Below are 22,811 nucleotides of genomic sequence, written 5' to 3'. Positions count from 1 at the left end.
GAAGGTCCCCATAGGTTTGCTAACCTTTTTTTGATCGAAGGATTTTCCTTCGATCATTGGATTAAAATCCTTCGAATCGTTCGATTCGAAGGATTTAATCGTTCGATCGAACGAAAAATCCTTCGATCGATCGATCGAAGGATTATCGCTAAATCCTTCGATATTCGAAGTCGAAGGATTTCAATTCGAGGGTCGAATTTCGAAGTATTTTTAACTTCGAAATTCGACCCTTAATGAATCTGCCCCTAAGTGTAATGGACATTAACACACCACAGCCCATTGTTTGTAACTAGTGTTGGTATAGCCATCATTGCTGTTTCATCTGTGCTTAAATAGAGTCAGATGTGAAAGGAAACTATACAAATATGAAACCAGTATATGTAGTATATTATTAAGTGCGTTAGATGAGTTTACCACAATGCACGTTGGGCTGGGTACACACGCCCCAGACCTTCAGCAAAGGGAGCAAACACCAGGAAACATCAGAAGAGGACACAAGCCTGGACCCACAAAGTAGTAGAGATGGAGTCAGATTGTAAAAGGTTAAAAAACTTACATTTTATTATCCATAATTAAGAACCATGGGCTGATGCATTTCGTGTCTACCAGGGAGTCATAGGTGATGTGAAAATCGGTAAATAAAATTTAGCTGGGAGCAAAACGCGGAAATTCATCGCAAATTTGCGCCTGGCAAATAAATTCGCCCATCACTATTTAACAGGGTTCTAAATAACAGCTACCTGCATTTGATGGATGTGTCGGCCCTGTAGACATTACAGATTACACTGATTTATATTGGAATTATTAAAGCACTACACAACTCAAAACTTACTTTCATAAGGGAAGGGATTATAGATATTTTTGTACAAGATTCCATGTCCAGGCATCATGGATATACAATACAATAATAACGGTTTTGATCATTATAGTTTGGCTGATTAATTTGGATCTCTCAATAATACCCATAACAACAATTATTAAGGTGTTAAATACCAAAAAAAAGGAACAAGGAAGGTGCCAGATATTGGATCTGTGTATATTTGAATTAGAATGGATTCATGATTCTGACAGTCATGCATAATCTTGCGTTGTTGTGTGGAATTGGTGTCAGCACTATCAAAATTGCAAATTACTCTCTAATTAGATTGAGACACTTAGCGAGCTTGAAAGAAGCACTCACTTCCTGAGCCGTCCCATGTTTATTGAATTTGCCTAATAAAAAGCACATTTGGTGCTTCCAAGTCAGTAAGTGGTGCATTGGGTCCTGTGAACACATATATATTAATATATGTTACAAATGTGTAAGCATAAAAAGGCACATAATAAATATATCCAGATAATATATCTATATAATACATAAACGGTGAGTTCTGATGTCATTAGTTATAAACAGTGAGTTCTGATGTCATTTCTGTCACATGACTCACTGAAATTTGTGTATTATAATAAATAAAGTTGCAAAATATGAGGATATTAGAAGTAACCGGAGTTCCATGTTCCAGTTCCTTCGGCCTCGTGTTTTTATATGGTCATGAAATTTCTCGGTAACTTATAATATCCTTATATTTTACAAGAGGGGGGTACTTTATTCACTATATAAACATCACACCATCAAACTTTGCATGAAAAAGTTCACGGAATACAGGAAATACGGTCTTTAATTTTGGCCCATTTCCCATCTCAGTATATTTTCTGTTTCTCGCTTCTTGGGGTGGAGAAGGTATTGAAGCAACAGTAACAAACAGTAATTACAATGATTTGCTTACAAAATGTAATTATATACCACATTAATTTGAATGTAAGGCTAAAATTCTGATTGCATGAACAAGCAGATATAGTTATGCTTTCATTTACAGTTTAGATAAATTAAATTACATACACTCAGTTTTTAGTGAACCTGAAGGAATAATAATACTATTTATTTAATAGCAGCACCAATGGTGTTCAGTATAGGTATGGGATCTGTTAACCAGAATGCTTTGAACCTGGGGTTTTTCGGTTAAAGGGCATGTCTGTAATTTGGATCTCCCTACTTTTAGGGGCCGATTCACTAAGGGTCGAATATCGAGGGTTAATTAACCCTCGATATTCGACTAGGAACTAAAATCCTTCGACTTCGATATTCAAAGTCGAAGGATTTAGCGCAGATAAACGATTGAAGGATTATTCCTTCGATCGAACAATTAAATCCTTCGAATCGAACGATTCGAAGGATTTAAATCCAACGATCGAAGGAATATCCTTCGATCAAAAAAAGTTAGCCAAGCCTATGGGGACCTTCCCCATAGGCTAACATTGACTTCGGTAGCTTTTAGATGGCGAACTAGGGGGTCGAAGTTTTTTTTAAAGAGACAGTACTTCAACTATCGAATAGTCGAACGATTTTTACTTCGAATCCTTCGATAGTCGTAGTTGAAGGTCGAAGTAGTCCATTCGATGGTCGAAGTAGCCCAAAAAAACTTCGAATCCTTCACTCGAAGTTAGTGAATCGGCCCCTAAGTCTACTATAAATCATATAAACATTAATTAACCCCAATAAGATTATTTTGCTTTTAATAAGGAATAATTTTTTCTTAGTTGGGATCAACTGTTTTGTTATTAAAAGAATAAAATCTTCTTAAAATCTGAATTATTTTATTAAAATGGAGATAGATTATTATTATTTTCTACTAGAAAATCATGAAAACATTAATCCCAATAGGCTGGTCTTGCTTCCAGTAAGAATTAATTATATATTAGTTTCGATTATTTGTCCCGTTTTGCCGAAAAATGTTTGCAAAACGGCCAAAAACTTGCGAAACATGAATTTTGACGTCTGTGTCACTTTTGACGCCAGGTTAAAAACAATGGGCGTCCAAAAAATGTTGGTGCGCAATGGTTTTGACGCGATCGATTTTTCCGACGCGTGTCCAAACTTTTTTGACGCCAGCAAATTTTCGCTGCAGTTTCGCAATTTGGATCTTCATACCTTAAGTCTACTAGAAAATCATTTAAACAATGATTCCAATAGGCTTGTTTTGCCTTAAATAAAAATTATTTCTATCTAAGGTTGGATCAAGTACAAAGTACTGTTTCATTATTACAAAGAAAAAGGAAATTGTTTTTAAAAATTTGGATTATTTAATTATCATGGAGTCTATGGGAAACAACCTTCCTGTAATTCATAACTTTCTGGATAACGGGTTTCAGGACAACGGAACTCATACCTGTACTTTGTGGAAGTTTATGAGGTTTAATGTTTTCCTAAATGCACTTGGACTTGAGGGAAAAATTAGCTTTGAGGGAAAAAATCTGATTTTCACGATTTTTTTGGATTTTTCACCTGAAAACACAGATTTCTTATGCTTTTTGCCCGAAAACTTCAGGGTTTTTGCACGAAACCCAGCGCACATTTAGCAGGATTTTTGCATTCAGCGTTTAGTAAATAACCCCCTTAATGGGAAACTGGCAAAGTCCCTTTATTGGTTTATGTGTTTTTATGACTTCAATACATTATAATTTGAGGGAGATCTATCAGTTGTCAATTTTATAGAACAAAATTAATTTTTTTTCTGTATTTGTTAGCATACTTAGGAATGGGTTAAAGAAATAGTCACAAGTGAAAATAGCATTGTTCCTTTCATATTAAGTCAGGCTTTAAATAAATAAACCACTTAGGCACACTTTTCTACCCAATGCAATGAGCTGTTTGTAATGGGTTTATGAATTTACCATTTATTCATTGTCATTATGACAATGTTGATTTAGGTATAAAATGTTTTACAAACCTAGGAGCGTATTAATAGTTACATGTACATAAAAAGTGTTGAAATACATAAAACATCACAATTTTACCTTTCAGTTCCACTTTGTACACATTTCACACCATTTATTATGCTAGAAATTCATTGACCCTTGAATTTGTCCCTTTGTAAAATAATGGTCTAATTTTCAGGGTTAACTTTGTTTAAAAAATGGTACCCCGTGCATTTTGGAATGCATTATACCTGCCTATTATAAATACACCATTTATTTTACACAAGTTATTGCACCAATTTTTGGGCATAAAAAATGTACACAGCTTTATAAATATTCCTTTTGCAGTTATTCAGTTGCCGTGAGCTGGTATTTGTTTTGAAGTTTTCCAGAACTAAGGTCCTCCATACAATGCAAAAATGTAGGGAAAATTGGTCCAGGCCTAATAACTCTGCTTCCTGACAACCAGTAAATGCACCTTTTATCACATAAGACTAATTTGCATCTTTCCATTTTAATTTATTCACAAATTATAGGGCTTACTTTCCTATGAGCGTGGGGCGATGTAGTAGGTGATGGTCAGCTTGAAGGCCAATGCGCATGTAACATATCATTGTCACATATATGCCTGAAACTATAGCAGAATGATCACCCAGTTTTTCATATCTTCACTGAGTGTTTCATATCTGTGCCCTTATTTATGAACTAAGGGGGTCTATCCAAACGCTGTATAACAAAAGGAAAGATTGAATCCAAAATGGCTTAGAAGTATTATGTACCAAGTTTGGGATTACAGAACACAATGCCAGACTAAACTGGAGCATTGCTGGAAAATAATTGCTATTTTGTTTAAATGGCTTTCATAAGCTACAATATATTATGTAGTCATGTTACAGACACTAGCCAAGCACTCTGAAAATGCTTAAAAGTATTGATAAAGTATTTGTGGTTTACAAATGATAAAATGAGTGTATATAATGAAATTACATAGGCTGTTATAAAACCCTTGTGTCTATGTGTCTGGTATTTGAAAAGAGGACTATATGCTTGTGCTCAGACATCCCCCCTTTAACCCTTGAATGGCTGGTTACGACTTCTACTATAAATATTTATATATATACATACACACACACACACACACACACGAGTACTTAATACATATGCAATCAAGAAACCACTATTGTGCATTCCAACTCTCATTATTTAGTTCTTTTTAAAGATAATGGACAGAATTGTAAAAAAAAGAGTAAAAATGTAGCACATCTATCTAAACACTCCCTAGCAGGCGAAGAGTTAATAGGATCTCAGGTATCTAATTGCTCTATGCGAAAGCATTTGTCTGAATGATTAGCATCAATTGGACATGACAATGATAATGGGTGAGAGCAAAACAGGGCAATAGGCTCTATATGACTTCTTAGATTACAAGGTTACTTCACTTAGAGAAGAGGGAAGCTGTCGGCTGCTGCAGTCAGACCGAACTATCAAGGAAAGTTACTGCACATCAGCTGAGAGGGGATCACAGCACAGCAGTAGACTGGGTAAGATAAGTACAAATGATGAACTGTTGGCTGGCGAGATGCATGGATTTGCATGTATGTACATGGGGGGGGGGTAACAGAGAAAAAAGAGAATGGACAAAAAATCCAAGTGCATTAGCCAAGCCATAAAAACATTGATGAGATATATCTGCTAGAAGAAACATATTCCCTATTGCTATTGAGATTTATACAGTTTGCACAACGCAGATAAGGATCTAATGTTTAATACATTGATACATTTTCAGGTGAGAGTTGAGAAAAGAACCAAGATCCCATTGTGAGTTTTCAATCTTTGAAGAGTTATTTCAGTAAGTAGGGCAGGCAGTAAGAAGAAGTCCTGTCTGTGAGGACAATAAAGCCTAGTCACTAATATATTATGCATTATGTTTGTGATGATTCTCATTCATCCAGGTCATGGTACAGTATATCTGTAGAAAAGAAAAACACAGTCCAGTTGATTTGACTTGTTTCTAGATAATATGTTATGCAGGATTCCAAAGGGCAATACTAATGGGACATATAATATCCATGACAGTGAATGGAAGGTTTCCAAGTTAATGCTATAAAATTCTGAAGTCTGAATAAAGATGTTTTATTTTCTGAAGGACAACAGAAAGAAGACCTCACAACATAGGAGACATACTAACATATATGTGAAAAGCTTCATGATTGAACACTTTTTTTTGAAGATCTAAGGAAAATGTTCCCAACACATAACTTGATCCAACATGGTGTTCTGATCCTGTCTCTGCTTATACCCTGTTATGGTGAGTTGATGGCTCATAAACTCATTTTCTATTCTGTTAGAGCATAAAGCATTCAGCAAAAAAATTATGTGGTGCATATATATATATATAAATAATAATACATGTAAAAATAAATTCATAAAGTACAACACATGTTAGTGAAACATTTAAGAGTGCCAAACAGTAGGAAATATAGCCATAATATGAGAGGCAGAGGGGAACACAAATTCATAATTCATAATTAAAAAAAAAAAGCATCAATGAATATCCCAACACATGTATATAGTAATAGCAAATCTGTTTATGGTATGGCTTTAAATATTACATTTTTTTCAGCATAATACTAAACTTTTAAATAGGAACAGCAACTGTTTATATACTCTTTACACTGTAGATCATTTCTGAGTTCCATGTTTGAGAATAATTTCCTTGCCAAAAAAAGTAGGTGAAGCATAAACAACACAATTCTTAATCATCATCATTTATTTATTTATATAGCGCTGTCAAGGTACGCAGTGCTTTATTATATATAACTGCTGTGTTTTATTGGATGCAATGGATGGGATGAATTGTATAGATCAGATGAGAGTGATGTTTTTCAGTAGGCAACTGTGTCACTCACATGTAGATATGAGATATGTCTGAAGTCCAAAAATCTTTCATATATAGAGGAGTTCAAACTCTCGTCAATTAGGGACAAGCAGTGAATTTGCCAGCAAAATGGGCTTGTCGTTGAATAGAATTTCACTAAATATAGTGAATTAAAGAAAATGAGGCATTGTTACAAAATGCCTCAGGGGATAGAAGAAATAAAAAGTACTAATTTAAAGTGCATGGAACAATAATTATTTTTTAAACGTGTTCCTTCTATTTACAGCCAATGTGAACAGAAGTTCCAAACCAGCCCTTTTACGGCTGTCTGATCACCTGATGGAGGGGTATAAAAAAGGGGTGAGACCAGTACAAAACTGGAGACAGACAACTACCGTTTATATAGATGTAATGGTATATGCAATTCTAGGAGTGGTAAGTAGTTGAAGCATTTTGAATGGGGCTGAGAGCACTTTCAAGATGTTAATATCTTATAAAACATATGAAAATATCAAAATTTGATAAGAATTCTTACATTATACCATTAATAATTTGGCCCAGTAAGGCAGTATTTATTAAATGGTGTTCATTATTCTGCAATGAAATTATTTGTACTAAAATTGAAAGCTATACTAGCAACCCATCAGAGAAAAGTCCACACCAAATTACCATTTTGACAAGTTTTCTTTAACCGATTTTAGTTTTTTTTGTTCTTTAGACATAATTTCAACTCCTTCTTCTTAGTCTGATTCTAAACGACCAAGACAATGACCAGTAAAGTTCAATAGATGACTTGAATAACTTAAATTTTATTTAATGTCCTCAGATTTCTATTGAAACTTGTCATACCTTCCCCTGTCATTTAGGCATAAGCCAAAAAGCAGATTAATTCTCAGTCTACATTTTTATTTTTGTTATTATTACTCATCTTTTGTATGAAGCCCTACCTTGTACCTGGGACCTTAGCATTCAGATTATGCTATAAATAACATTAATAATGTTACAAATGTGGAACAAAAAGTGAAATCTCGAAAAAAGGCACAAAAACCTCAGTTGGCCTGTAATATCATGGTCTATAACACACCCACTTTAATGCAACACTTTTATTTAGAAAAAAATTAATTCTTTCTTAATTTTTTTTTTTTTGTAGTTGTACTGGTGGTATTAAAATCTTTTGTGCTACTTAAAGGGCATGTAAATTCAAGCAGCTTTGTTTATGACGATCCCTAAGCAGCCCAGACCACACTGAGCATGTGTCTTGTTCTTGCAAAGATGTTTAACAAAGTTACAAGATGATGACCCCCCTGTAGCCGACTTTGAAAGCATAAATGATTTGTTTGATTAGGCTTGTGGTGCAGTAAGTTCATGTTTATGTTTAGTATACAAAATACTGCATTTCTAGCCTTATTCTATTTTGGACTTTACATGCCCTTTAAAAAACAAACAACTACATAACTCATCAAAGACAAAATTATATGGGCATGGGGCAGATTTCTAAAAGTTCGTCTAGGAATCCTTCATGTCTCCTCCAGGATTCTCAGACATTTTAATAAAATTTTTAGGGGCCAATTAATTCAGTAGGCAAGACTCAGCTATACAGTACATTAATCGAGTCTTCACAATTTTTTTATCCTAAACCAGCAAAAAGAATACTATTATAGTATGTTTAATCAATAGGAGGCTGAATGAATGAGGCTGATAATTTTGCTTATTTTCTGCCAATTTGAACAATTTATTCTCTGGTTTGCAATAAATTATTAAAAGTATTTTGTTTACTAAATTCAAAACTTGTTATGGATCAACCAGAATACCTGGGCCAGGTATTACATAACACCCAATGTACAGTATTTGTCCAATGAAGGTAATTGATATACATTATGTAATGGCCATGAATTATACAGTTTTATTTGTAAGACTATTTAAATTTGAAAAATCTTGTTTGTTGAATAGAACATATACAAGGCTTAAACAAATGCTTAATTTGCAATATAGTGTATGCCAGGGCACTTTTATTCCTTGGACTTTCTTCCTCCTTAAAACAGAGCTCTATTTATTCATTCATTCCCAGGATGAAAAGAACCAAGTGCTGACAACCTACATTTGGTACAGACAGGTATGTATGAAGAATATCAATAGAAAATGCAACGTTAAGATGTTACAATAACAGTCACATACTTTTAGCAGATATAAAGTGATAATAAAACACAGATGAAATTATGATTTTCTGTTGCAGCCAGAATTTGGGCCAGTTCTAAACAGACTTCCTATGGGTTTGACTATAAATAATGAAATTTATATCCAACCAGTAAGGTCTTAATTGCATTTTTGTTAACTAAAAAATTGGCAAACAAATACACTATATATATGATTTGGCCAAGTAGATATTTGTATTACCTTGCTTTACTTTATTTTGACCAACCACACAGGATAAACGATTGAATCACATGGGGGGTCCAGGCAGTGTAGATGGATATGAGCTATCTACAAGTTGTTGTGGCGCATAAGCAACTGAATTTACTGTCCAGTCTGGTCAATGCAAAAACAAACCTGGTCAGATTTCATTCCAGGAAAGCAATTTTTCTTCGATAAACATGCTAACAGTCAACAAATATATACCTATGTATAGACACTGAGATGTAAGAAGGCAATGTAATAATTAAAAAGGATGTATCGCCCTATTCTTTGAAATTGTTCTGTATTATTATTGTAATTATTATTGTATTCTGTGCCAAAAGGTTTGTCTTTTATGTGTTTATATTTTAATTCTGCAACAGGTAAAAGCAAAAATCTGGGTTCCTTTTCTAGAAAGTTTTTGTAAGAAAAAATATTTACCAGTTTTAAATTTAAATTTATATTTACTTTAAATTTTCAAATTCTATCCAAGAACACATGAGCAAAGTCCACCCATATGACCAAACTTTTTCCAGTGTTTATGAAGTGTACTCTAATTTGCCTGACTTCTTTGCTATTTATTTGTAGTTCTGGGTGGATGAATTTCTTACCTGGGATCCTAAAGAGTTTGAAAATGTCTCCCAAATTTCTATTCCTACAGAAAAGATCTGGGTACCAGATATACTAATTAATGAGTTGTAAGTAGCATCTTCAAATTCTGTTTTGCAGTTTAGCATAAAAATTCCTCAGTGTCTGTTGTATGTGCACGTGTTTTCATAATTAGCCCGTTATCACGGTAGGTCAATGTTTATTTTTTAAAGGAATTTCATTCTCAAATAATTATTGAAATTGTAAGTTGAAGATAACATAAGGAATATAAGTTACTAGCTATACAAGTATGGGATCTGTTATCCAGAAACACGTTATCCAGAAAGCTCTGAATTATGGGAAGGCGATCTCCCATAGAACCCATCAAATAATTCACATTTTTAAAAATGATTTCCTTTTTAAAACAGAACCTTGTGCTTGTTTCCAACTAAGATATAATAAATCCTTATTTGGAGCAAAACAATTCTTTTGGGTTTAATTAAAATGTTTAAATGGCTTTCTATCTAGATAACAGATACCATACCTGTATATGTATATATATGTATATATCAGTAATAATTTGGATATCAAAACTATGATGAGACTAAGAACTATCTACAGAGATCTATCACTATAAGATGTATTATATTTGTTTGGTTATGGTTAGTTTACACCTAAATACTTAAATGCACATTAAATCAGGAGTATTACACTATGCATTGTCAGTATGATATATTTCATATATATCAGTATATAACTTATAGGTAAGAAAAGTCAGTCCTGTGTGTCTACTTTTCAACCCTAACGTGGGCTACTGGCAAAAATCTGCTGTCCAAGGTGCTGAAAGTCAGGGTGTAAAAATGGGAATCTCAAAGGACTTGTTGACCCCGACGATGCTCAAATCAAAGCAATCAAGCTCCATTTAGTTCTTAATGCCTCCTAATACAGTTTCAAAAACATTCATGGCAGAGTCACAATCATATCATGAGCAGGTTTATGTTTCGAGACAGATTTCAGAAAACTCTAAATACACGTTTGAAAAATTTGCCAACCACTGTAGCCCCTGTTTTTTTTCTAGTTTAAAACTAAAAATGCAATGATTATCTTCGATTAAAATTTGAGTTTAGAGCTTAAATAAATACAAACTCACCCACATTCTATTTTTAGAACCATATTTATCAAATGGTGAGTTATAACTTTCACCCATTGATAAATACAGTTCTAAAAATCTCATAGGAATGAATAGAACATGGGTGAGTTTTTATTTATTAAGCTTTAATCTCAAATGTTGATATCTGCTCCTTAATGGGTATACATGCTGCTCTACTGGGTATCACTAATCAGCAACCTATATCAACCAACTAGTTTTCAGCTAAATTCCCTTACACAAAGATGGAAACCTTTACATGTAGAACATGATGCAGTGAACATAACTCATAACAAATATAAAAATATTTTGTACACCAAGGGGTAGATTTATCAAACTGTGATTAGGAAATACATCCATCAAACTTGGAACTATAAGTTTAGGGGCACATTTATCAAGGGTCGATTAACCCTCGAATTTAAATCCTTCGAAGTAAAAATCGTTCGATAAAATTTGATTCAAATGATTTTAAGCGATCGATCAAAGGATTTTTCTTCTATCAAAAAAAGGTTAGAAAACTGCTGGAGAAGGTCCCCTTGGGCTAACATTGTACTGTACCTCGGTAGGTTTAAATTGCCGAAGTATGTAGTCAACGTATTTTTTAAAGAGACAGTACTTCGACTATCGAATGGTCGAATAGTCAAACGATTTTTAGTTCGAATTGTTTGAATCAAAGTCGAAGACCATAGTAGCCCATTCAATGGTCGAAGTACCCAAAAAAATACTTCGAAATTCAACGTTTTTTTCATTCGAATCCTTCACTCGAGCTTAGTAAATGTGCCCCTTAGTGTAAGATTTGATTTTGTTATTAAACCTTTGCAAAGAACTGGCCCATGTAAATGTCTCTGTGACCCAAATGGCTGGCAGCAAGGTCAACAGTGGCTAAGCCATACAGTATGATTAAATTTGCCAGTGTATGGTCACTTTTAACTGAGGTCTGAAAGAAATGCCTGCCACTAGGGATTCTTAGCATACTAGGCCGTTTAAAAAGAGCAATTTATGATACCATTTCTAGGTACCATTTCAGCTGTGATGTTGTCCATGGTGATAAACCTCTAATTCATTAATTCTCATTAATTCTCAAGAGCTTCACTCAAGGAGCCGTTGCAGCTTTTTAAAAAACACAGCAATGAGATTAACTTGTGGCCTGCCATTACTTCTATCATTAAAATCTCTCTGGTAGATTACAAGGCCCTTTAGCAATAAATAAGCTGAAATAACAAACTGCAGCTTTTTTTTTTTTTCAGGAAAACCAATTAAAAGTATCTTAAACTAGAGAACAAGTATTAAGCCTGGCAATGGGTCTGAATTACTATTCCCATTTTATTACAACTTCAAAGCATTTTAGAAAATCTTTATAATTGTACACTTAATCCATATTTATAAGAAATGGTTTGCCGTTCATGGTGCCTTTTATAGTAAATCATTTCAAAATGCAGTCAGTTTTAAGAAAAAATATTTATATATAAATATATATATATATATATATATATATATATATATCATCATTTAATCATCATTTATTTAAATAGCGCCGACAAGATACGCAGTGCTTTAAATATTTTCTGTGATTTGAAAGCAACATAGAAGAATGCTAAATGGATACATAGATGCATACTTAATCCAATAAATTTAATTTTGTTGATTTGGTCTCATTCTGTATAGTGTGGATGTTGGAACATCCCCAGATATCCCCTACGTTTATGTCAACCATGAAGGACGAGTACAAAACTACAAGCCCATCCAAGTAGTGACGGCCTGCAGCCTTAATATCTACAACTTCCCTTTTGATGTACAGAATTGCTCTCTGACCTTCACAAGCTGGCTTCACACTAGTATGTTATACAGTAGTTTCACAATTAAAACTATCATAATGTTAACAGTTCATGGAAAGACACGTGAACAATATGTGCATGTGACCTTTGGTAACATTTCTCTTCCGAAATGCAGTACTGCTTACTTTGGATATGGCATTCACTAAGAAAATTTAATGGAAAATAAGCTCTACTGTTAGTATAGGTTATCTTTTCATTGATAGGGTACTATAAAGGATGGTATAAATAAATACAGGTATAGAGATAGATAGATAGATAGATAGATAGATAGATAGATAGATAGATAGATAGATAGATAGATAGATAGATGACAGGTAGATATATGATAGATGATAGATAGATAGATAGATAGATAGATAGATAGATAGATAGATAGATAGATAGATAGATAGATAGATAGATAGATGACAGTAGATAGATGATAGATAGATAGATAGATAGATAGATAGATAGATAGATAGATAGATGATAGATAGCATAGATAGATAGATAGATAGATGATAGATACTGTAGATAGATAGATAGATAGATAGATAGATAGATAGATAGATAGATAGTAGATAGATAGATAGATAGATAGATAGATAGATAGATAGATAGATAGATAGATAGATAGATAGATAGATAGATAGATAGATAGATAGATAGATAGATAGATAGATAGATAGATAGATAGATGATAGATACTGTAGATAGATAGATAGATAGATAGATAGATAGATAGATAGATAGATAGATAGATAGATAGATAGATAGATAGATAGATAGATAGATAGATAGATAGATAGATAGATAGATACTGTAGATAGATAGATAGATAGATAGATAGATAGATAGATAGATAGATAGATAGATAGATAGATAGATAGATAGATAGATAGATAGATAGATGATAGATACTGTAGATAGATAGATAGATAGATATGATAGATAGATAGATAGATAGATAGATAGATGAGATAGATAGATAGATAGATAGATAGATAGATAGATAGATAGATAGATAGATAGATAGATAGATAGATAGATAGATAGATAGATAGATTAGATAGGATAGATAGATAGATAGATAGATAGATAGAATAGATAGAAGATAGAATCTTAGATAGATAGATAGATAGACTAGATAGATAGGATAGATAGATAGATAGATTAGATAGATCAGATAGATAGATAGATAGATAATAGTTAGATGATAGATACTGGTAGATAGATAGATAGATAGATAGATAGATAGATAGATAGATAGATAGATAGATAGATAGATAGATAGATAGATAGATAGATGATAGATAGATAGATAGATAGATAGATGATAGATGATAGATACTGTAGATAGATAGATAGATAGATAGATAGATAGATAGATAGATAGATAGATAGATAGATGATACTGTAGATAGAAGATGATAGATAGATAGAGATAGATAGATACATTTTCTCTTTAATTTGAGAAAAATTGTCAACTCAAGGGACATTTAATTCATCAGCAAGTATGTTACTATAAAACTTTCCAGAAACATAAACATTAACAGTTCTTATAATTCTGCCATTCAGTACAGGACATCAATGTATCACTATGGAGAACCCCAGAGGAAGTAAAAGAGGATAAGAGTGTCTTCATGAACAAGGGAGAGTGGGAACTTCTCAGTGTGTTGTCCCAGTACAGAAAATTTGTGGAAAATAAAGATAGTTATGCAGAGATGAAATTCCATGTAAGTTAGACACATAAATATCTATATGGGAACTATCAAATCTTTCCAAAAATGAAATTCTGTGAAAACTGAGTGTTGATGGGACATACTGCATAAAGAAAGCCATACATATTAAGGATTGTGAAGAAGAACTTTCAGATTGTGAAGAACTCATTAGCTATCCGTGTTACTAATATTATTTAATTATTTGCAGTTCTGAAAATCCAGGCTATATGAATGTTGGTGATAAAAAAGAAGTCCAGCAAATTCAATCCCTCCAAATGATCCCTGGCTAATATAGACACACACACATAGACACAGGCCTATCGATGTGCCCACAAACATACACACACACACACACACATATATATATATATATATATATATATATTTATATATATATATATATATATATATATATATATATATATATATATATATAATTTGAAGAGGACTAGCACTCTGTTTTTTAAAAAAGTGACAAATTTATTTAATGCATCACAGTCACAGGAGGCACTGTGATGTATTAAATAAATTTGTCACTTTTTTGAAAAATGGAGTGCTAGTCCTCTTCAAATTCTACACATTATATTGACCAAGCACCCGAAAAGCCAAATCTTGTGACGGAGTATATATATATATATATATATATATATATATATATATATATATATATATATATATATATATATATATATATATATATACAGTGGTGTGCAAAACTATTTGCCCCCTTCCTGATTTCTTATTCTTTTGCATGTTTGTCACACTTAAATGTTTCTGCTCATCAAAAACTGTTAACTATTAGTCAAAGATAACATAATTGAACACAAAATGCAGTTTTTAAATGAAGGTTTACGTTATTAAGGGAGAAAAAAACTCCAAATCTACATGGGCCTGTGTGAAAAAGTGATTGCCCCCCTTGTTAAAAAATAACTTAACTGTGGTTTATCACACCTGAGTTCAATTTCAAAGGTTATAAAGCCATTTCTAAAGCTTTGGGACTCCAGCGAACCACAGTGAGAGCCATTATCCACAAATGGCAAAAACATGGAACAGTGGTGAACCTTCCCAGGAGTGGCCGGCCGACCAAAATTACCCCAAGAGCGCAGAGACAACTCATCCGAGAGGCCACAAAAGACCCCAGGACAACATCTAAAGAACTGCAGGCCTCACTTGCCTCAATTAAGATCAGTGTTCACGACTCCACCATAAGAAAGAGACTGGGCAAAAACGGCCTGCATGGCAGATTTCCAAGGCGCAAACAACTTTTAAGCAAAAAGAACATTAAGGCTCGTCTCAATTTTGCTAAAAAAACATCTCAATGATTGCCAAGACTTTTGGGAAAATACCTTGTGGACCGACGAGACAAAAGTTGAACTTTTTGGAAGGTGCGCGTCCCGTTACATCTGGCGTAAAAGTAACACAGCATTTCAGAAAAAGAACATCATACCAACAGTAAAATATGGTGGTGGTAGTGTGATGGTCTGGGGTTGTTTTGCTGCTTCAGGACCTGGAAGACTTGCTGTGATAGATGGAACCATGAATTCTACTGTCTACCAAAAAATCCTGAAGGAGAATGTCCGGCCATCTGTTCGTCAACTCAAGCTGAAGCGATCTTGGGTGCTGCAGCAGGACAATGACCCAAAACACACCAGCAAATCCACCTCTGAATGGCTGAAGAAAAACAAAATGAAGACTTTGGAGTGGCCTAGTCAAAGTCCTGACCTGAATCCTATTGAGATGTTGTGGCATGACCTTAAAAAGGCGGTTCATGCTAGAAAACCCTCAAATAAAGCTGAATTACAACAATTCTGCAAAGATGAGTGGGCCAAAATTCCTCCAGAGCGCTGTAAAAGACTCGTTGCAAGTTATCGCAAACGCTTGATTGCAGTTATTGCTGCTAAGGGTGGCCCAACCAGTTATTAGGTTCAGGGGGCAATTACTTTTTCACGCAGGTTTGGATTTCTTTTCTCCCTAAATAATAAAAACCCTCATTTAAAAACTGCATTTTGTGTTTACTTGTGTTATCTTTGTGTTATCGTTATTTTGTGTGACAAACATGCAAAAGAATAAGAAATCAGGAAGAGGGCAAATAGTTTTTCACACCACTGTATAGTCCAGTGAAGTACAGTACGTAAACAAAAAAAGAAATTTACGATTAAAGCAAAAATAAAGTTATTTACAAATTTTATGTATAGCTTTTTATGGTCCATGAATTTTACAGCAGAGAAATCTGTTTTTTTTTAACCCTTACATTTTCTTTACAATTTTTTTATTTCTTATTTATTTTTTATGTATAGTATTTTCCATATATTTTATATATTGTCTGTAATGTGGACGCGCTAAGTCAAGTGCTTTTTGTGACCTCTCATTATTTTAGGTAGTTATCAAAAGAAGACCCCTGTTCTATGCTGTAAATTTGCTTTTGCCAAGTATGTTTCTCATGGTCATGGATATCATTGGATTCTACTTGCCCCCAGACAGTGGGGAGAGAGTGTCATTTAAGATTACTCTCCTTTTGGGTTACTCTGTCTTCCTCATCATTGTATCAGATACATTGCCTGCCACTGCCATAGGAACTCCATTAATAGGTAAGACTGAAATTAGTGTGCAAAGTGAAATGCCAATTTTATTCCTGCATGTCTTGTCACTCGTTAATTCTTTGATGACATGGAGAACAATGTCTTGGACCATGACCAGGGTAAAAGCACTCTAACTGCAACCATATGCTTTTCATAGATCTGCTTGGTGACTTCTAGCATTGTCATATCTTAGGGTGGGCATTCTTTTGTAAAATATATATATTTTATATTATTATAATATTCTACTTTACATCTGTGTCAATGAGTCACGTGACAAGAGACACAATTAGCTCCAATTTTAAACAATGGCTTCATATGGGCCATTAATAAGGATATTTTACGGGTTATTTACTTATGTATTAGAGGTAACATTATTTCACAATAATAATAGTAACTCCTCCCCCTCCTCCTCCCCCTACTATTCAAGACTTGTCCATAGTTGGTCTGTTTTTTGAACTATCTATTAAAAGAGACCTATCCTCAGACTTTTACATACTTCTGTTTTAACCCTCCTATCTCCTCAATTTACCTTCATCTATGCAACACTGAGACAAATAAATGACAAGGTCAGCTGAAAGAGTTTGTTCACCTTTAGATTTTTAGTATAAGGGTGATATTCTTAGATATTTTGAAACTGGTCTTCATTTCTTATGGTTTCTGAATTATTTAGCTTCTCATTCAGCTGCTCTCTAGTTTAGAATTTCAGCAGCTATCTGGTTGCTAGGGCTTAATTTAACCCAGCAACTGAGTAGGGATGTAGCAAACTGTTCTGCGGCGAACTTGTTCGCGCGAACATCGGCTGTTCGCGTCCGCCGCAAGTTCGCGAACGTCGCGCGACGTTCGCCAATAGGCGTTCGCGTCAAAATCGTTCGACCATTCGACCATTCGATCGCTAAAATCGAACGATTTTCGTTCGATTCGAACGAAAATCGTTCGATCGAACGATTAAAAATCCTTCGATCTTTCGAATCGAACGATTTTCGGATGTTCGAAGTTCGCGAACTGTTCGCGAACTGTTCGCGAACTGTTCGCATTTTTTGCCGGTGTTCGCGAACGGCGTTCGCGAACACATACTCGGCGGTTCGCTACATCCCTACAACTGAGCACTGAATTGAATGAGAGACTGGGAAATCAAAATGAGAGGGCCTGCATATAAAGATAAGTAATGAAAAGTTTCAATAACAATAAAACTGTAGCCTCACAATGGGTTTTTGACTGAAGGGGCAAGTGAAACAAAAACAAAATTGGGAGAGACTTAGGGGCACATTTACTAAGGGTCGATTTTCGAAGTTGTAAATCTTCAAAATTTGACCATCGAATTGTAGAAATTCTATAGTCAAGTGTTTTTTTTAGTGAATTTAGCTGTTTTCGATCTAATTCATGATTTAATCGATCGATCTAACAATTTTCAAAAAATTTCAAAAAATAAACTCTGACTTCTAAAAACTCAGCTAAATACTGGCTATAGGTTCTAGGAGGTCCCCATAGGCTAACATAGCAATTCCGCAGGTTTAAGGTGGCGAAGTGTCGAAGTCGAAGTTTTTTTAAAGAGACAGTACTCCAATTTTCGAATGGTCGAAATTCGAATCAAATTTTGGCCTATTCGATGGTCGAAGTACCCAAAAATTACTTCGAAATTCGAAGTTTTATAATTCGAAAATTCACTTTGAATTCATTTTGACCCTTAGTAAATGTGCCCCTTACTGTTACATGAAAAAGATGAGCCCAAATGATATATTAAAAAGTAGAAAATCTTTATTTAGGGTAGGCTCAAGTGATCCCCAAACTGAAAGCTGGAAACAGTTAGGAGAGAAAGGCAAATAATTCAAAAAAGATAAAAGATAAAAAAAATGAAGACCAATGGAAAAGTTTCTAACAATGGAACATTTTATAACATACTTAAAGGTAACCTAAAGGTGAACAACTCCTTTAATGTATAAGCAAACAGGCAGTGATAGTAACATTTAATCTAAATAACAACATTAACTCTGTATGACATTTTCCTCTGTTTTAGGAGTATATTTTGTGGTCTGCATGGCTCTGCTTGTAATTAGCCTGACGGAGACTATACTCATTGTCCGCTTGGTTCATAAGCAAGATCTTCAGCCTCATGTTCCTGAATGGTTGAGAATATTGGTACTAGAGAAGATAACAGTTTTACTCTGCATTCGTGACAAAAAGAAGTTTGGTGCTGTCCGTGTCCACAGCTCAGATATTTCCCATCAGATGGAGAACAGCAGCACTGGTGAGAGATGGAAAACTAGGCCTGATCCTTCTTTTGTTGTTGCAATGGGTGTAAGTTACATGCACTTGAGGCAATGCACTCTCATGTATAGTAACATATCTAATAGATGTTAGCATTTAGTGTAACTGATATATATAATAACGCCATACTTGTTAATACATACCCCTGTTACAAGGGTAATCCTACTGTATATATATTACAAATCTAAATGATATTTTGGATTTGTGCAAATTGTGAAAATGCCATAATTTATCTAAGAAAACAGCTGTAACTAAATCAATACATTTGTCTAAACCTTCCTCCAGACAAAAGTAAATCAAAGGCCACATTCAAACACTTCTGTAATGTCATGTTAATGTTGTTTAAACATGGCATTAGTATGGCATTATTACAAGATCTGCATAATCAATTATTGCCTGGACCTCCAGGGCAGCAGACCTCAAAGCCAAAGCAGCCAAAAAGCTATACAGATATAGGACCTGTTATCCAGAATGTTCAGGATTTGGGATTTTCCAGATAACAGCTCTTTCCATAATTTGGATCTTGATTCCTTAAGTCTGCTAGAAATGTATATAAACATTAAATAAACCCATAGAATTGTTTTGCTTCCAATAAAGATTAATTATATCTTACTTTTAATCACGTTCAAGGTACTGTTTTTTTAATACAGAGAAAAAGGAAATAATTGTAAAGAAATTGGATTATTTGGATAAATGGAGTCTATGGGATATGGCCTTTCTGTAATTCTTAGCTTTCTCGATAACATGTTTTCGGATTACGGATCCCATATCTTTATAATGCTAGCAATAATGTTATCATTTCGGATAACAGGTCCCATACCTGTATAAGAAAAAACTTGTATTGGGTCTTAAAGGGTTGTTCAGTTTGAGTTAACATTAAGTATGATGTAGAGAGTGACAATTTGCAATTGGTTTAAATGTAGTTATTTAGCTTTTTATTCAGCAGCTCTCTAGTTTGCAATTTCAGCAATCTGGTTGCTAGGGTCCAAATTACCATAGCAACCATGCACTGATTTGAATAAGAGACTGAAATATGAATAGTAGAGGCCTGAATAGAAAGATAAGTAATAAAAAGTAGCAATAACAATACATTTGTAGTTTTAAGGAGCATTTGTTTTTTAGATGAGGTCAGTGACCCCCATTTGAAAGAATAAGAAGAAAAAGGCAAATAATTAAAACACTATCAAAAAGAAAAAATTAAGGCTAATTAAAAAAGTTGCTTAGAATTGGTTGTTCTATAACATACTAAAAGTCAACTTAAAGGTGAACCACCCCTTTAATGGAGATTCGTTTTGGACTCCGTAACTACATTCACTTATTTTAGAAAAATCATTTACCTTACTAATTCACAGTGTAGGGTTTTTTGTTATACGGTTATGGGACCTGTTACCCGGAATGGTCGGGACCTGGGGTTTTCCGGATAAGGGATCTTTTCGTAATTTGGATCTCCCTACTTTAACTTTACTTATAAATAAGGATACACCGAATTCACTATTTTGGAATCAGCCGAACCCCCGAATACTTCTTGAAAGATTCGGCCGAACACCAAACCGTATCCTAATTTGCATATGCAAATTAGGGGTGGGAAAGGGAAAAAAAAATTTCCTTCCTTGTTTTGTGACAAAAATTCATGTGAATCATGCTTAAAGAGGCCGAATCCTGGACGAATTCCGAACCAAATCCTGGATACGGTGCATCCCTAAATATATTGAACATTAAATAAAACTGATAGGATTGTTTTGCCTCCAATAAAGATTAATTATATCTTCATTTGCATGAAGTAATCTGGATCAACTAGCAGATAGCCAGGTTAAAATAGAGTTAAAGAGTTGAACTTGATGGACATGTGTCTTTTTCAACCTCACTTACTATGTAAGTACAAGGTACTGTTTTATTATTACAGAGAAAATTCTGAATTTTATTACATGGGAATCTATGGGAGATGACCCATAATTAAAGGGTTTTCCGGATAACGGATCCCATGCCTTTATTCTTAGTCTTCCTTTCTCTCATTCCAGCTTTACTGGGTCCTATGTTTGCTCTCATGTAACATAAACTATAATTCTTTTCCTCTAAAATTCTGTGCTGAATGTGGTACAGCGTTCAATCTCAGACAGTACTGACATTGTATTGATATATGGGTTGTATACAACCTTTAAATATAAAACCATTTAATATTTAACAAAATGTAAAACATATTATATCCCACAGCAAAACTCGCTCATTACAGCACTGAATATCCTAAGGATTATGAAAGGTCAGCGGGGGTGGTCGCGCCCTCAAAAGGGAATTCCTTGGTGGCGGACAATATCCTCCATGAAATTGCATCCATCAGACAGTACTTGGAGAAGAGAGATCAATGTCGTGACATCGCCAAAGAGTGGTTGCAGGTTGGTTATGTCCTTGATATTCTCCTGTTCCGGATATACCTAGTAGCAGTGTTGGCATATACAGTAACCATGGCAACCATGTGGTCCTACTGGCAACAAGCCTGAGCCTTCACTGATCAGTCGGCTGAGCCAAAATCAAAGAACATTCTCCAGTTCTCCTACTTCTTAAAGTCACCTGCATGTTGCACTGTGCAACCTGAAACACATACTCTCTATAGCAACATTACTATCTGAGAGTTTGGTCTTTAAGAAGAAATGTGTCTCCTCTGATCAGTAAAACGATAAAAATATATTTCATACGGTTGCACTGGCAAATGTTCAGTGCAAGTGAGCAATACAACAACATGGATTTGTTAAAGACTCTACTATTGACTTTACACATGACTGTAATGAAGCAGTTTTAAAGAATATAATCACACGACTGAATATGCAAAACGCAATTGTTGTAAATGCATTCATCACCTGTTCTTGGCCAGAAATATGTAAGCATGACCAACCCTCTTTAAACAGTGCAACAATGGGAAATATTATGGCTGGGACTATTTATAAATGTGGGTGGATAATGGCAAAATAAAACTAATAAGATAATGATGTACACACATATATACATATACATGGTATAGATAACATGTGAAACATTGCAAATACTACAAGAATACAATTGTAATTTAGAGTGTTTGTGTGTTGGTATTATAGAATCATAAAGCTCAGCACAGTGGCACGCTGAATAGTGGATGAATGTTGTTTGGCAGTATTGGGGTGGTCAATTGGCCAAAGCTTTATCTGCCAGGAATTTGTACATTCTTCCCAAACATGTGTGGGTTTCCATCAGGTTCTCCAGTTTTCTGTCATACTCCAAAAAACAAAATGTTATGATTATTGGCTCCTGATATTTTATTTAAGGGAAATAAATGTACATAGACATTGATTTAGTTGATTTAGTTCATAAACTATATCACTCAGTATGAGCACAGGAATACTAGAAACAAATGGTGCTGTTCTTTGGCATGAGTACACTACACTCAGAATTTTAATTGGGTGGACTTGTACTGTATATATGGATATGGCTGTCAGTCCTAAAAACCCTCAGGCTGATTTGCTAAATCAACTTATAACAATTATAACAACTTATACTTTTCTTCTCTGCCACAAGCCTTCAGTCCAAAACAAAGCAGTTTTGTTATTTTAGGCCTTTCCAAGACAAGCATTAGCCATTTTGAACAAATGTAAGGTCATAAATTGTTAAAAAATACTTTTTGAAGAGTGTGCCATGTTTAGATAGAGATTAAATAAAATAACTCTT

At 34.2% G+C, this 22,811-nt stretch overlaps 1 protein-coding gene across 1 annotated transcript; it reads left to right on the top strand.

Moving 5' to 3' along the window:
• Window positions 1-5,314: 5,314 nt before the first annotated feature.
• LOC121395475 (5-hydroxytryptamine receptor 3A-like) lies at window positions 5,315-21,643 on the top strand. Its single transcript, XM_041569043.1, has 9 exons — window positions 5,315-5,330; window positions 6,900-7,048; window positions 8,682-8,726; window positions 9,593-9,702; window positions 12,405-12,574; window positions 14,132-14,289; window positions 16,652-16,862; window positions 18,868-19,098; window positions 21,330-21,643. Exons 1-9 carry the CDS (start codon window positions 5,315-5,317, stop codon window positions 21,611-21,613), a joined length of 1,374 nt encoding a protein of 457 aa, XP_041424977.1. The 3' UTR covers window positions 21,614-21,643.
• Window positions 21,644-22,811: the final 1,168 nt, after the last annotated feature.

The sequence above is a fragment of the Xenopus laevis genome, chromosome 7L, assembly GCF_017654675.1.
Source record: "Xenopus laevis strain J_2021 chromosome 7L, Xenopus_laevis_v10.1, whole genome shotgun sequence".
Classification (NCBI taxonomy): domain Eukaryota; kingdom Metazoa; phylum Chordata; class Amphibia; order Anura; family Pipidae; genus Xenopus; species Xenopus laevis.
Note: the sequence above shows the minus strand (reverse complement) of the source record. Positions and strands in the feature narration are given on the sequence as shown.